General features: G+C 44.4%; 1 protein-coding gene and 1 non-coding gene across 28 annotated transcripts in view; one reads left to right on the forward strand and one right to left on the reverse strand.

Moving 5' to 3' along the window:
* Nucleotides 1-12,768, forward strand: part of SVIL (supervillin) — a 234,045-nt gene that overhangs the window by 181,375 nt on the left and 39,902 nt on the right. For 20 of the 27 annotated variants that reach the window (XM_045061074.1, XM_045061078.1, XM_045061072.1 and 17 more), the window contains 3 exons: nucleotides 5,193-5,322; nucleotides 8,973-9,020; nucleotides 9,573-9,650. In XM_045061074.1, coding sequence (XP_044917009.1) covers nucleotides 5,193-5,322; nucleotides 8,973-9,020; nucleotides 9,573-9,650 — 256 coding nt within the window. The remainder of the gene's footprint in view (nucleotides 1-5,192; nucleotides 5,323-8,972; nucleotides 9,021-9,572; nucleotides 9,651-12,768) is intronic. The other 7 variants (XM_019834146.3, XM_019834148.3, XM_019834149.3 and 4 more) reach the window with 2 other exon arrangements.
* Nucleotides 11,486-11,592, reverse strand: LOC111561521. Its single transcript, XR_002744172.1, has one exon. It is a non-coding gene; the product is annotated as a U6 spliceosomal RNA (small nuclear RNA).

A 12,768-nucleotide genomic window follows, 5' to 3' on the forward strand; every position in this document is an offset into this window, starting at 1 on the left:
TGTACATAGTAACTAGGACCTAGGAAAATGTAGCAACTAAGAAATTACCGGAAATCCTCAATATCCTCCCCTTTTCTAGGGCAGGCTGGAGGTTCAAGCAGACATGCCTAAAGGTTCCTTCTCTTTCTTCGTCTTTGCTGATATCCAGAATATGAAGTTTGAACTGTCACTAACACAAAACTTAGGACACAATCGGCTTTTGCCCCTGGATTAATAAAGTCACGGTTTCGCAATTGCCTAAATGATTTGGGTGTAAATCATCCCTGGTTGGGTACTTCTTTGAAAAACATTATAAATCGAGTAAATTGTGTGTTCCTTAGGCCTAAAACCTTTGAAACCTCTTCAGAAGTGCGCTAGGCTATTAGAAATCTTTTCCACAGTTACTGAAGCAATGGTATCTGTGTGTTCGTATTCAGGAGATTACTAAAAAAGGCAAAAAAAGCCATCCTGTCTTGTGAGGGCTTAGCTGAACTCCCGGGAATGGTGAAGAATGCGCCCCACGCCTCTCGCCAGCCTGCAGAGTCCCCTGCACGCCTCTCCACCCACCCTTGGCCTGCTCCCCACCAGCCAGAGACTGTGTCCATGCTTCCCCGGCAGGGACTGGAGGCTCTTGCTGGAGATTTCAGCCACCAGAGGGCCCCCAGCTTTACATAAGAATTATGACAGGAGGTGTGTTTCTCCTTTGCAGCCTCCTTTTCTGATCTTTGATTTGTCCCCTTTTGAAAGACACACTAGCTCACTCCTGCGGCCTGCAGACTAGCCAAGACCAAGATCGGATACGAGTACTAATCGGTGCCGGTCAGTCCTATCTGAAATCTGCCTGGTGCCTGTGATTGTCTGAAATGAGGGGGCATTTTCAAAGGGGGAGGAGAAAAACCACATGAGATTAGGGGCCATGTGGTTTGCCTGTCCCGTATTTGACCCAGCCCTGACTGCTGTGAGGCTGCAGAACCCGTTCTAATCAGGCAGGGCTCTCAGACCAGGGCCGCTGAGCACAGCCACGTCAGGCCAGTGTCCCCCGCCGAGAAAGTGTGGGCTGTGGCAAGACAGGCAGACATTTCCCCCCGGGTGGCCTGGCAAGCACACAGCGAGGTGGCCCCTGGCCAGGCCTTGGGGTTAATAGGCTAACACGGTGCCACTCACTGGGCTCTCCACCTCAGATGAAGCAGATGCCCAGGCTCTCAACATCACAGCCCTGCAAACAGTGCTTGGACTTGGCGGATGTTACAAGCGCTGACAGTCGTTTGAATTGCATAGGCAGTAATTTATGGCATGTGTAGGACCTGACGTTTCACGCCTCGGCCCCTGTCAGCGCATAGCGGTCTCACCGACTCCGGAGGGTCGTGGGATCGCAGGAGGAGAGAACGTGTTTGGAAAGGTCTCCCGCCCTCCTCAGCTTGTTGAACACCAAGTAGGAAATCCGAAGGGACAGGAATGATACATTTAAGTTTCAGTGCGTGTTATTTGTAAGTTACCCGTCATGTCATTTGCACTCTGCAAGCTAGGGCAGGGTCCAAGTACCATGTGCGCTGAATCAAACCACCGTCTCTTCCATGGTATTCTGGTTACTCTGTAGTCTTTGGAAACTCCTGATGATGACCTTGCCAGCACTTCCAGAAGTAAGATTTTAGGGTTTTGGAATGGAGGAATTCTTTGAAGGCCATCCCAGGGGCAGAAAAGAACATTATAAGCAAGCCAGAATACTCTGCAGTTTCTAAAACATGAGGACAAAAACATGTCTGGACAGCTAACACACTAATGTAGTGAGACAAGCCACCTATTGGGAGGCAGGGCACCCCTGCACGGGAACCATATCACCCTGCCCCGGTGACGTACAGCCTGACCTCCGTCAACGAAATCCTTGGCCTGTATGTGTACTCGTGCCTTGTCCGTCGCATCGGGGACAATAACCAGTTTCTCTGAGGTTGCTGTGTAGAGCAGTAGAGCGTCAGGTGGACTATAATATAAGCTGGTTGTAGATTCCACAGTTTGATTTTTTCTAAGTCAGGTTTATATCGCTCAGAGCAGCCGCTGAGGAAACCATATGGTTACTTGGATTATGTTGTCATTGCTCTGGATTCCCAGGAGCTTTGTTGTGAGCATGTTCTCAAGGACTGTAGTGCATTATTTCGCATAAACCCAACTCACGAGGATGAATTTGACCTTTTAGAATCTCTCAACTCATTTGGAATCAACTCTGATTAAAAAGGTAGATGGGAGGCTGGGTGGCTCAGTCGGTTAAGCATTGACTCCTGATTTCAGCTCAGGTCATGATCTCACGGGTTTGTGAGATTGAGCCCCGCATCGTCAGGCTCTGTACTGACAGTGCAGAGCCTGCTTGGGATTCTCTCTCTCTCTCTCTCTCTCTCTCTCAAAATAAATAAACAAACTTAAAAAAAAAAAAAAGGTAGATGGACAAGATGAATAACTACTGGTCTGTGTCAAAGGTGAAGTAAGACACAGAAGCTGGCTCTGAGACCAATTTGCAAGAATGTCAGGGAGATGAATGTCTCTCGTCACAAGATGGTGAATTGGAAGTACTTCTTCACTTGAGTGTAAGAGGACTGGCATGCCCCCTTTTTGAAAATCTCATTTATAGACCCTTTGAAACCTTCGAAAGCTCTATGCAAATACTAATTATTTTTTCATGATTTTATTATTTTTGCTCATTAGAATAAAACCGACTCATTCAGAATAATTAGAGAAAAGATGAGTCATTATATAGTCTGATGAAAACACCTGAAGGCATTGAGAATTTGTATTTAAGTGCACGAACTAGTCCTTGTAGCATGCAGAGTACTGTCAAACCTCACAGATCACAGCAGGTAGGGCTAACTGAAACCATTAGCCAAATGGGGACTGTCTTAGAGAGTACGATTCCGACTCTAATCGCCAATGTGGTTTTTTCCTCCACCACCAAGTGTCTCTGACACCAGCTGGGAGTCCTACAATTCAACTCAATTCTGATGCTGTGTACCTCGAGTTGGCATCAGATCCTACAGGTTAAGTGCTCCGTCCTATAAGTCTGCCCCCCAACACACACACACACACACACACACACACACACACACACACTTCAGATGCCAGTGACAGGGCCACGTTGTCACCTGGGCTTTTCACCCTACAGGCTATAGATTGGAGATTCCGGTGACCCGCTCCTTGGGTTTGATTTACTAGACAATCTCACAGAACTTAGATAAATGTTTTGCTCACTAGATCTCAAGTTTATTATGGATGGATATAACACAAGAAGAGCTAGATGGAAGATCATAGCGCCAGGTATAGGGAAAGGGCGTGGAGCCCCCATGCTCTCTCCAAGCACACTCCTCCCCCCCAGTCTCCACATGTCCACCAACCTACAAGCTGTCTGAGCCCCATTCTTCTGGGTGTTTATAGAGGCATCATTACATAGGTGTAGTCGATTAGATCATTGGCCATTGGTGAGAGATTCCACCTCCAGCCACTCTCCCCTCTCCAGAAGTCAGGGGGCATGAAACTGAAAGTCCCACCCCTCTAAACAATATTTGTGATTAGACGCAATCAGTTCCCATCCTCAGGTGCTTCCCCAAATGCACCTGATTAATAGACACCTCTGTCATTCTCATCACTTAGGAAATTCCAAGGGTTTCGGCAGCTCTAGGCCCAGAAAGTTGATGAAAACCAAGTATATATTTCCCATTATAAATCACAGTATCACAGACTGATAAGTGGCATTGTATCAGTTTTATAGAATGGTCATTTGAGGTCTTATCTGTCGCATCGTGGAAGGGAAGGGAAGGAAAAGGAAGAGTAAGGGATAGGTCCAGAGTTCGAAGCTTCTGCCCCTTTGGGGGAGTTCTTTTCTTTGTTGCTTACTCTGCGTTATTTGAATGAATGGACAAGTTAAGGTTAAGGTATGATTGTGTATAAGTTTGTAGATGGAAGTGGATTCTTATTCACTGGAAAGTTTGCTTTTTTATTTGCTTAGAAAAACTTTTATCGAGGAGCAGAATATATTTCATCCCATCTCCAATTCAAATATTTAGTGGAGTCAGGAAAATTAGTAGAAGGGACCTAAGAGACCATTGAGTCCAGTTCCCAGTATGACCAATACGGAAAGGAGGCCAGGCTACTTGACCAGAGTTCATGGCCAAGCTAGGGTTGATGTGCTGCTTTAAAATATGCAAGTTATGCACGTGCACTAGGATGTTTAAAAGACTTGGCCGGGCAGGCTCTGCAGAGGGCAAAAGGGGTCTAAATCCCTTTTTTTTCCCCAGTCTTTAAATTGTTTGAGCATCAGCTCAAATGAGTTTAACAATAACCACATTTTTCCCTTTTATCTTTCCCATGTTTGTCCAACTTAAATGCCCAAGACTGCTTCGTTCATCGTAGGGGAGTGAGCCAAAACAGCCTCATGCTCGTGAAAATAGCCTTTCACAGATTGTAGCATCCAGGCAGCTCCGTATCAAGTTACACCAGAGTTGAGCTAAAGTAGGTTAGGTAAAAATCTCAATTAATTAGATTCTTTTTTTGTATGTGGCTTTCCCCAGGAGGAAAGTTGGAGTAATCATTTTTCAAAAATGGGTTTGTAGAGAACAGTTTCTGTATTTAGAAGATAGATTCGAAAGACCAAGTGATTTGGAGGAAAAGGACAGGGCTTAGAGTACAGGAAGAGAAGAAACTCTTAAACATTCGTTTGCCTTTTATTGAAAGGTACAAGACGATGGTTAATTTTTTTATAGCTTTTAGTTTTGAAACCCATTTCTGCTGTGTTTTCTGCAAAGGAGTACTATCCAATGCAGTTGTAGTCATTAAATGCTATTTTACCAAGTGACCAGAAGGGGTCATTAGAACACATTTTTCTCTGGGGATGGTTACCTTAATCTCTTTGCTCTCAGGGTAAGGGCAAGGGAAAAACACAGAGATTCTTTGGTAGAATGATGAAGCATCTTTATCTGGCAAGTGAGATTTCAGGTTTGCATTGTAATCAACTTAAAATTTGGGGGGGGGGCGGGGTGCATCTTAGAAAAGGGAATGGTTATGCTAATTTTCCAGGCATAACTTACTTCAGGATAAATGAAACGCAAAAAGATTAAAATTCAGTAGCTGTGGTCACGTATTGACCAAAGACTTCTAACTGACCCAGATTATGGTTCTGTTACAATTAAGAATGTGGTGCTGAGCCTCTTTTGGTTGGCGTGTTTTCCCCTCAGATTAGCACTGTTGAGGAAAAGCGGTGAAGAGGATTGGAAAAACAGACTTAGCAGAAAGCAGGAGTATGGCAAAGCGTCTATCGCCGGTGGCCTGCACGTACAAGAAACGGAACAGTCCCTCAAGAAGAAGGTAATGCTTTATGTGTTCGGGAAAAGCACTCAACTAACATCATGCCTGGACGTGCATCAGATAGGCAAGCATGCATGCCTTGACTAATTACCACCCTGTGAAACACTGTCTTGCCTTTTGGGTTCGCACTGTGCACCTGTCACACAGCAGCTGAAATTGATCAAAAGGTAAAAGGCTTGAGATGTTATCAAACTGGTGAGAGCACTGCATACATAAGGCGTCCGCAAGCAAGTCCCTACATTTTGAAGTGTGTACTCTTACTTCGGTTTAAAACCTTCCTGAAACGCAGTCTGACTTTACAATGTTATTAAAACCTTTGTAATGAAAATCTTTAATCGACCACTAGCAGTTTATAAGTTGGCATATCAGATGTGGACTCGAATGCGCTGCACTGAGATTTAAAACCCACGTACCCAGAACAAGGACATGACGGTGGTCAGTGCGTACTTATTTTCGTGATCCTGAGCATGTTTTACAGTGAGCCAGTGTGCCTTTTGTTGAGGATGTACAGCAACCTATGTTAACAAGTTTAAATAAAATCAAGTAATACGTTGTTATCGATACTGGCAAGCATGTCCTATGGAAAAGCAGTGATGAACTGTTAAATTACGAGTGTAATGATGACCAGCTTTTGATGAGTTAGTGCACACTTTCAAAGCGGACGGTAACTTTCCTGTTGCTTGGCCCTATGATTGTAAATGCATGTGCTGGCTGGAGGCAAGGTGGCCACGTGTGACACCTCCTCTGGCCAACTTCTAGGGTTAAAAGTCTTCAAACAGAAATGAAAAACAAAAAAACCACTTCCAACAGGACAATCACCTGTACCTCCTTTAGTTCTAAAACAACTTAGCATCTGTGGCAGAGGGGAATAGTGAATGTGGCCTTTATGCATGCAGAAACTTACATGAAAGGGAAGCATCCATGCAGGACGGTGAGGCAGGAACTCTGATACTCCTTTATATGGTACCTGTGTGTCTTCATACGTTAGATTGGAACAACAATTTATATTTCCTTTTTTGAGACATATATGATATTAAAGATAATGGCTAAAGACATGTGATTTCAGCCATTCATAAAGTTCTCCAATTCAGTCGGATATTTAAAAGCGTAGGTGTGAAATTTGGATTTCAAGAATGAGATCCTGAAGTGGAAAAGACAGCCAGGGTCCTTCGATCGTATCCCTGTTGCCCACAAACTTTATCTAAAAGGGTTTTGAAATCACCGCTTCAAAAGACTAACACTCACCTCCTGTTGGTCCTTTTGGAAGATGCAAAGGAGCCATAGGAGCTGACAGTCCCCCATGGCCAGGCGGAAGTTCAAATAGAGCTATCGTGCACATGGCCAGCTAGAGTCCTTGTGAGGAGTGAATGTGATAAGAGCCCTATCGCACTGGGGGATTGCGGGAGATTGGGGGATCATTTGAGCTGTGACCACCAGAAGGCTGTGAGCCTAGGAGGTGAGATCCGAACTGCCTCACACCTGGCTAAGGTTTTCAGAAGGCAAGAGTTCTAAGCAGGGTAGGGTAGCCCCTGGGGGTGGAAATGCAGTCAAGAGAAGCCTGGGGCCCATGTGTGCAAGGATGTCTCTGGGCTCCTGGATGCTGCAGATTCTGCAGCAGTAGTGAACTCACTATTCCTCCTCCTCCTCCTCCTCCTCCTCCTCCTCCTCCTCCTCCTCCTCCTCCTCCTCAGTGACCTAGTTCACTCTGGCCTGAGACGGTAAGCTCTTTGAAGTTAAAATAAGCCGATCTATTTTAGGCTTTTGTGGCAGACATTGGGAAATCTCAAGTTCTGTTGAGGTCAAGTGGTTTGCACATGGCCCCTGATAAGCCCTTGGCTTCTTTTCTTCCCAAGGGCTGGCAGTATATTTCAGTCACACCTTCGCTGGGCTTAGATGTGAGGTGCCTCAAGCCTACTCTGTCTTCAGGCGGTCCCCCCACAGCTGAGGAGTCCTTGAGAGACACCACCACTTGCCAGGTGTCTGAATCCTGCCCCAGAGAGAGAAGGACGTTCATGCTGCCTGGTGCATGCCGATGGGATCTTGCTGCATGGGCTGGATCTAGGCTTGCTGCCGGAGAGCTCTGCAAAGGGGAGCAAGCTCCGGAAGCTTCCATCTTTAACACCAAGACAGGAAGGCAGCTGGTTATAGAGTCAAGGCATCACTTGCGGCACAGTTTGTGCATTCATGAAGGGCACGTAATTTCTGGGTGCCGATCCTTTTACAGTTTGCCCTCCTCCAGCTTTTGGGTGTCGTAAGCGCAGTCCCACGAGCTGCAGCCTGTGGAAATGCAGAGGAGACAGGAACTAGAGACAGGACTGTCTAGAAATCACAGCCATTGCCCCTCTGAAAATCCTTGCTGTCCAATAAAAATAGAATGTGAGCAACAGAAGTGATCTTAGATTGTCTAGGAACCACGGTAAAAAAATGTGAAAGGATGCCTTAAAAATCTGTAAGTGTTTTGTCTCTGTCAAAGAGTTTGTCCTCAAATGAAACCAATCTGTGGTTGCTCTAACCAGCATCTCCTTTGGGATCCTATCTGGTAAAAAAAAATAGTCTTTTAGGCCATGAATAGATTTGGAGAACTAAGGTAGAGTTTTCCTTCCCCCACTAAAAGACTAGTCATGTCTCAGAGAATCTGTAACTTAATAGGAGTTCTCAGCTTTCCAAATTTATTCCCCCAGAATCGGGATTGATGGTTTGGAGCTTCCGAGCACCAATCGTTTACATGGCTGACTCTCTCATTTCCTGTAACAACCAATCTGGGTTCTTTCTCCTCTTTCTTTCCCTTCCTCTCTCTAGGCCACTCTTCTCTCTTCTTTCTCCCGTTCTTGGTTTAGTCTAGGGCAGCTTTGCAACATCTATAATGAGTTCTGAAGAGGAGAAGGCCATTTGGTTTCTAGATTTGGCCTGGTCCACACTGTATGGAATGTGTGCACTTGAACCTGATCTGGAGACCATTTCTTCCAGGGTAACTCATTCCATCCGAAGAGCGAGAAAAGTAATGCAAAGTTTTAAAAGCAGGAGTCTGTCTGTTACAGCTCAGTTGCATGTATTTATTTTTATCGAGTAATTACTCTAAATCTCAACCTCATTTTGGCATACTTGACCTTAAGGCAGATAGTGAGTCCCATGCGGTTTGTTAAGATAATCATCCAGTATATCAGACTTTTTCCAGGAAATAAAATGCCTTTATAGACTTTGCCATCACCACCCAGCTCTATGTCTGAGTCACAGATACGGACTGGATATCCAGCTGCCCTCTATAGCATCAGGTCAGGGGAATCAAGCTGAGACCTATGATGTCCCCAGGGCACGTTCTTGAAGATTCAAGGAAGGTAAATCTGCCAATTCAGGGTCTAATTGTCTGCTGCCTTTGAAATTCCAAATCGCAATTCAGGAAACAGTCCATTGAAAGGCCTAAGGGAGGAGGGAGAGAAAAGGCTGATGGTATGACCTCCAAATTAAAGATTCTCATCCCACTGATGGAATGTGAGTTTACTTGGTGTTTGGGCCACCCGACTGTGTGTGTGAGCATGCGCATGCATCTAATGGAACCCAGGCACAAAATCCTTGAAAATGATTGTGTCACCCTTAACCCAACCCTACTCTTCCAGCAGTCCGCAATGTTTCCTATTTGTTTTAACCTGTAGGAAGAAGGAGGATTTGCAGATGATAGTGCCATTTCTAATCTGCTTTGGGTAAGCCTGACTCTAACATAGGTGTCCTCTAGATGACAGCCAGAGTTCTATGTCTGCCTCACCACATGTAATCTCATCAGTGATGGTTCCCTCTGAGGCCCTCATGTTTGGTTTCTTACCCCGAGGCAAGATGCCGCCTCTATCCAGAGGAGAGAGCTATCCTGTTACTTTAATTTTTTTTTTTTAAATCATAGAATGAAAAATTGGAAACGACTTCAAATGAGATATTTTACATTAAATGCTAAAGCTGTCCATTAAAGTCCTGGTTCCCCTCTCCGTAACCGAGTTATCATATAAATTGCAGGAATCTTGTCGTTAACTCATTTAATTACAGCACAGACCTGACTCGGGTGTATTTACTGTGCTCGTATGGATTTATGTTAGCATTCTAAGAAAACAAATGGGCAGGACTCTCTTGAAAAGAGAGCTGAAATTGCAATGAGTAAAATTAACATTCTGTCCAAGAAATCCTTGTTTTTGTCTCTCCTCTTCCCCACCCTGCTCTGATAAACCTTCTCTTTTCACCTCTAATCCTCTTGCTTTGCTCTATAGGAACCTGTATATGCTTCTACTTATTCTCCTGCTATACCTGCTGCCCATAAATACCTGTCTTTTGTATCTATTAATCAGGTGAGGAAAAGCCTACACATTTTAAGCCTCATTGCAATTTCCGAGCAGTAGGGAAGAACTTGTTTCATTTGGAGAAGTAGCTCCCTTGCAGCATTTCGGTGTGCGTGTTTGTGCGTGTGCGTGTGAGAGAGAGAGAGCGAGCGAGAGAGCGCGGGATCAGTTCTTCATATGTTTACAGTCTGTCACACATTTCACATCCTTGGGTCAGACTCTTAGACTGGATGGCATTAATTCACCTCGTAATCACGGAACTGGTGTAAGAGGAAAATTTCCCCTTTTAATCTCCAAGCATTATATTCTAAGTCAAGTCAGGAGCCCAAGGAACGTACCAGAGTGTTCCGGCTCGCACTCAGGAACCCTGCCATCTTGCTTAGCTTGGTAAGGGAAAGTGTGGTGGAGGCACACTTGAGTGTGGACGGGCCTGAGAGGAAGACAGAGCAAGGAAGAGGCTATTCTGACAGGAACTGCTTGCAGTCATCTCCTGAAAGGAGGAAGCACAGACCTCCTGCCCCCTTACCTTCTGTCTTCACAGTACCTCATCTGAGCCCCACCCCAGAAGGGAGACCTGGCTTGGGCTGAATAATCCTGCTGGTACATAATATATGATGATGTTTAAAGCCAGAAATACCAGTGGTCGGTTTTTATTCCCCTTGGAATGTCCCTGGTGTCAAAATAGCTGTGAAAAGTGCCTGCATCCGCTTTGTCACGAATCCAAGATTCTCGCCTCCAACTGTCTGAGGGAACTTACCTAGCCATTTCCCCCTGCGGGCCTCCGTCTCCTCATCAGAGTGGGGACTTTCAGACCTCTCAGGCGTCCTCCATCTAAAAATCTCATGACTATACTATACTGTTCCGTTAGGACTAGTGACGACAAAACAGGTCTTTGAGTGAGAGGCACAAAGACCTCATTGCAAATGCGAGAGGGACAGAGTGCTGTCAGAGAGAGGTGCCTGGCGAGCCCTCCTGCTACGTCTTGACATCTTCACAATGGAATCTGCCCATTTTTCTCCCCAAGGCAGCCTCTTCCTTAACTCTCCTAGGCTCTTCTGGAGTTGAGAATGCTGATCTGTGAGAGGCCAGCCCCACACAGACAGCAGTGTCCACCCCAAAAGACAGGCCGAAACCTGGAGCAAACCTGCCGTTCTGTCACTAAGGGGGAGCAGGGATGGATGGTTTCTTCTAAATAAGTCATATTAAACTTTAAAAGAAAAGATGTATCATTGAACTCTTTAAATATAAATTTTGTATATTACACACACACATCTATACACTTTTTAAATAAACTTTATTTTTTAAGGAGTGTTAGGTTCACAGCAAAATTGAGCCAAAAGTATGGAGATTTCCCATATACCTTCTGTGCCCCCCCCCCCCACACACATAGCCTTCCCCACTACCAACATCCCACACTAGAGTGGTACATTTGTTAAAATGGTTGAACCTACATTGACACGTCATTATTGCCCAGTGTCCATAGTTTACATCTGGGTTCGGCCTTGGTGTGCGTTCTCTAGATTTTGACAAATGCATAGTGACATATATCCATCATCGATTACAGTGTCATATAGACTAGTTTCACTGCCCTAAAAAACCTCTGCACTCCATCTGTTTATACCTCCCTCCCTCTAATCCTTGGCAATTTCTTTACTGTCTCTGTGCTTTTGTCTTTCTTAGAATGTCATATCGTTGGAATCATTGAGTTGGTAGCCTTTTCAGACCGGCTTCTTTCACTTTGTAATATGCATTTGAGTTTCTCCATGTCTTTTTCTGACTTGATAGCCTGTTTCTTTTTAATCCTGAATAATATTCTCGCTGGATGTACCACAGTTTGTTTGGTTACAAATATGGAACACTTCACGAATCTGTGTGTCATCCTTGCACAAGGAGCCATGCTAACTTCTGTGTATCGTTCCAATTTTAGTACATGTGCTGCCGAAGCGAGCACGTACCACGGTTTATTTATCCATTTGCTTGCTGAAGGGCATCTTGGTGGCTTCCAAGTTTTGGCAATTATGAGTAAAGCTGCTATAAATATCCATATGCAGGTTTTTGTGTAGCTATAGATTTTCAACTCATCTGGGTATCAAGGAGCACAGTTGCTGGATCATATGGTAAGAGTATGTTTAGTTTTGTGAGAAACTGCCAGATTGTCTTACAAAGTGGCTGTACCCAAGTTTGCATTCCCACCAGCGAAAAAAACCCCAGAGTTCCTGTTGCTGCACATCCTTCCCAGCACTTGCTCTTGTCGGTGTTCTGGATTTTGGCCATTCTGATGGGGGTGTGGTGGTATCTCACAGGTGTCTGAATTTGCAATGACATGTCACAATGACATATGATTTGGAACACCTTTTCATATGCTTGTGTGCCACCCATAGATCTTCTTTGGTGAGATGTCTGTTCCAATCTTTGCCTGTCTTTTTATCGGTTGTTTTCTTATTGTTGAGTGTTAAGAGTTCTTTGTATATTTTTGGATGACATTTCTTTATCAGATGTGTCTTTTGAAGATATTTTCTCTCAGTCTGTGGCTTGTCTTCTCATTCTCTTGACAGTGGCTTTCACAGAGCAAAGGCTTTTTCATTTCAGTGAATTTCAGTTTATCAATTCTTTCATTAGTGTTACATCTAGAAAGTCATCATTGAATTCAAGGTCATCTAGAGTTTTCTTCTATGTTATCTTCTACAAATTTTATAGTTTGGCATTTTACATTTAGATTTATGATTCATCTTGAGTTAATTTTTGTGAAGGATGTAAAGTCTGTGTCTAGATTCTTTTTCTTTCTTTCTTTCTTTTTTTTTTTTTTTTTTTTTTTTTTTTAGTTTCACGTGGATGTCCAGTTGTTCTAGCACCACTTGTTGAAAAGACTGTCTTATGTTCACTGTATTGCCTTGGACTTTTCACAGATTAGTTGAGTATATTTGTATGAATGTATTTCTGGGCTCTTTCCCTCCCCCCCCCCCACTTTTTTTTGAGAGAGAGAGAGAGAGAGCAAGTGAGGAAAGGGCAGAGAAAGAGGGAGACAATCCCAAGCAGGCTCCATGCTGTCAGCAAAGAGCCCGATGTGGGGCTTGAACCCACAAACTGTGAGATCATGAGCTGAGCCAAAGTCAAGAATCAGATGCTT

This window comes from Felis catus, chromosome B4, assembly GCF_018350175.1.
Source record: "Felis catus isolate Fca126 chromosome B4, F.catus_Fca126_mat1.0, whole genome shotgun sequence".
NCBI lineage: Eukaryota > Metazoa > Chordata > Mammalia > Carnivora > Felidae > Felis > Felis catus.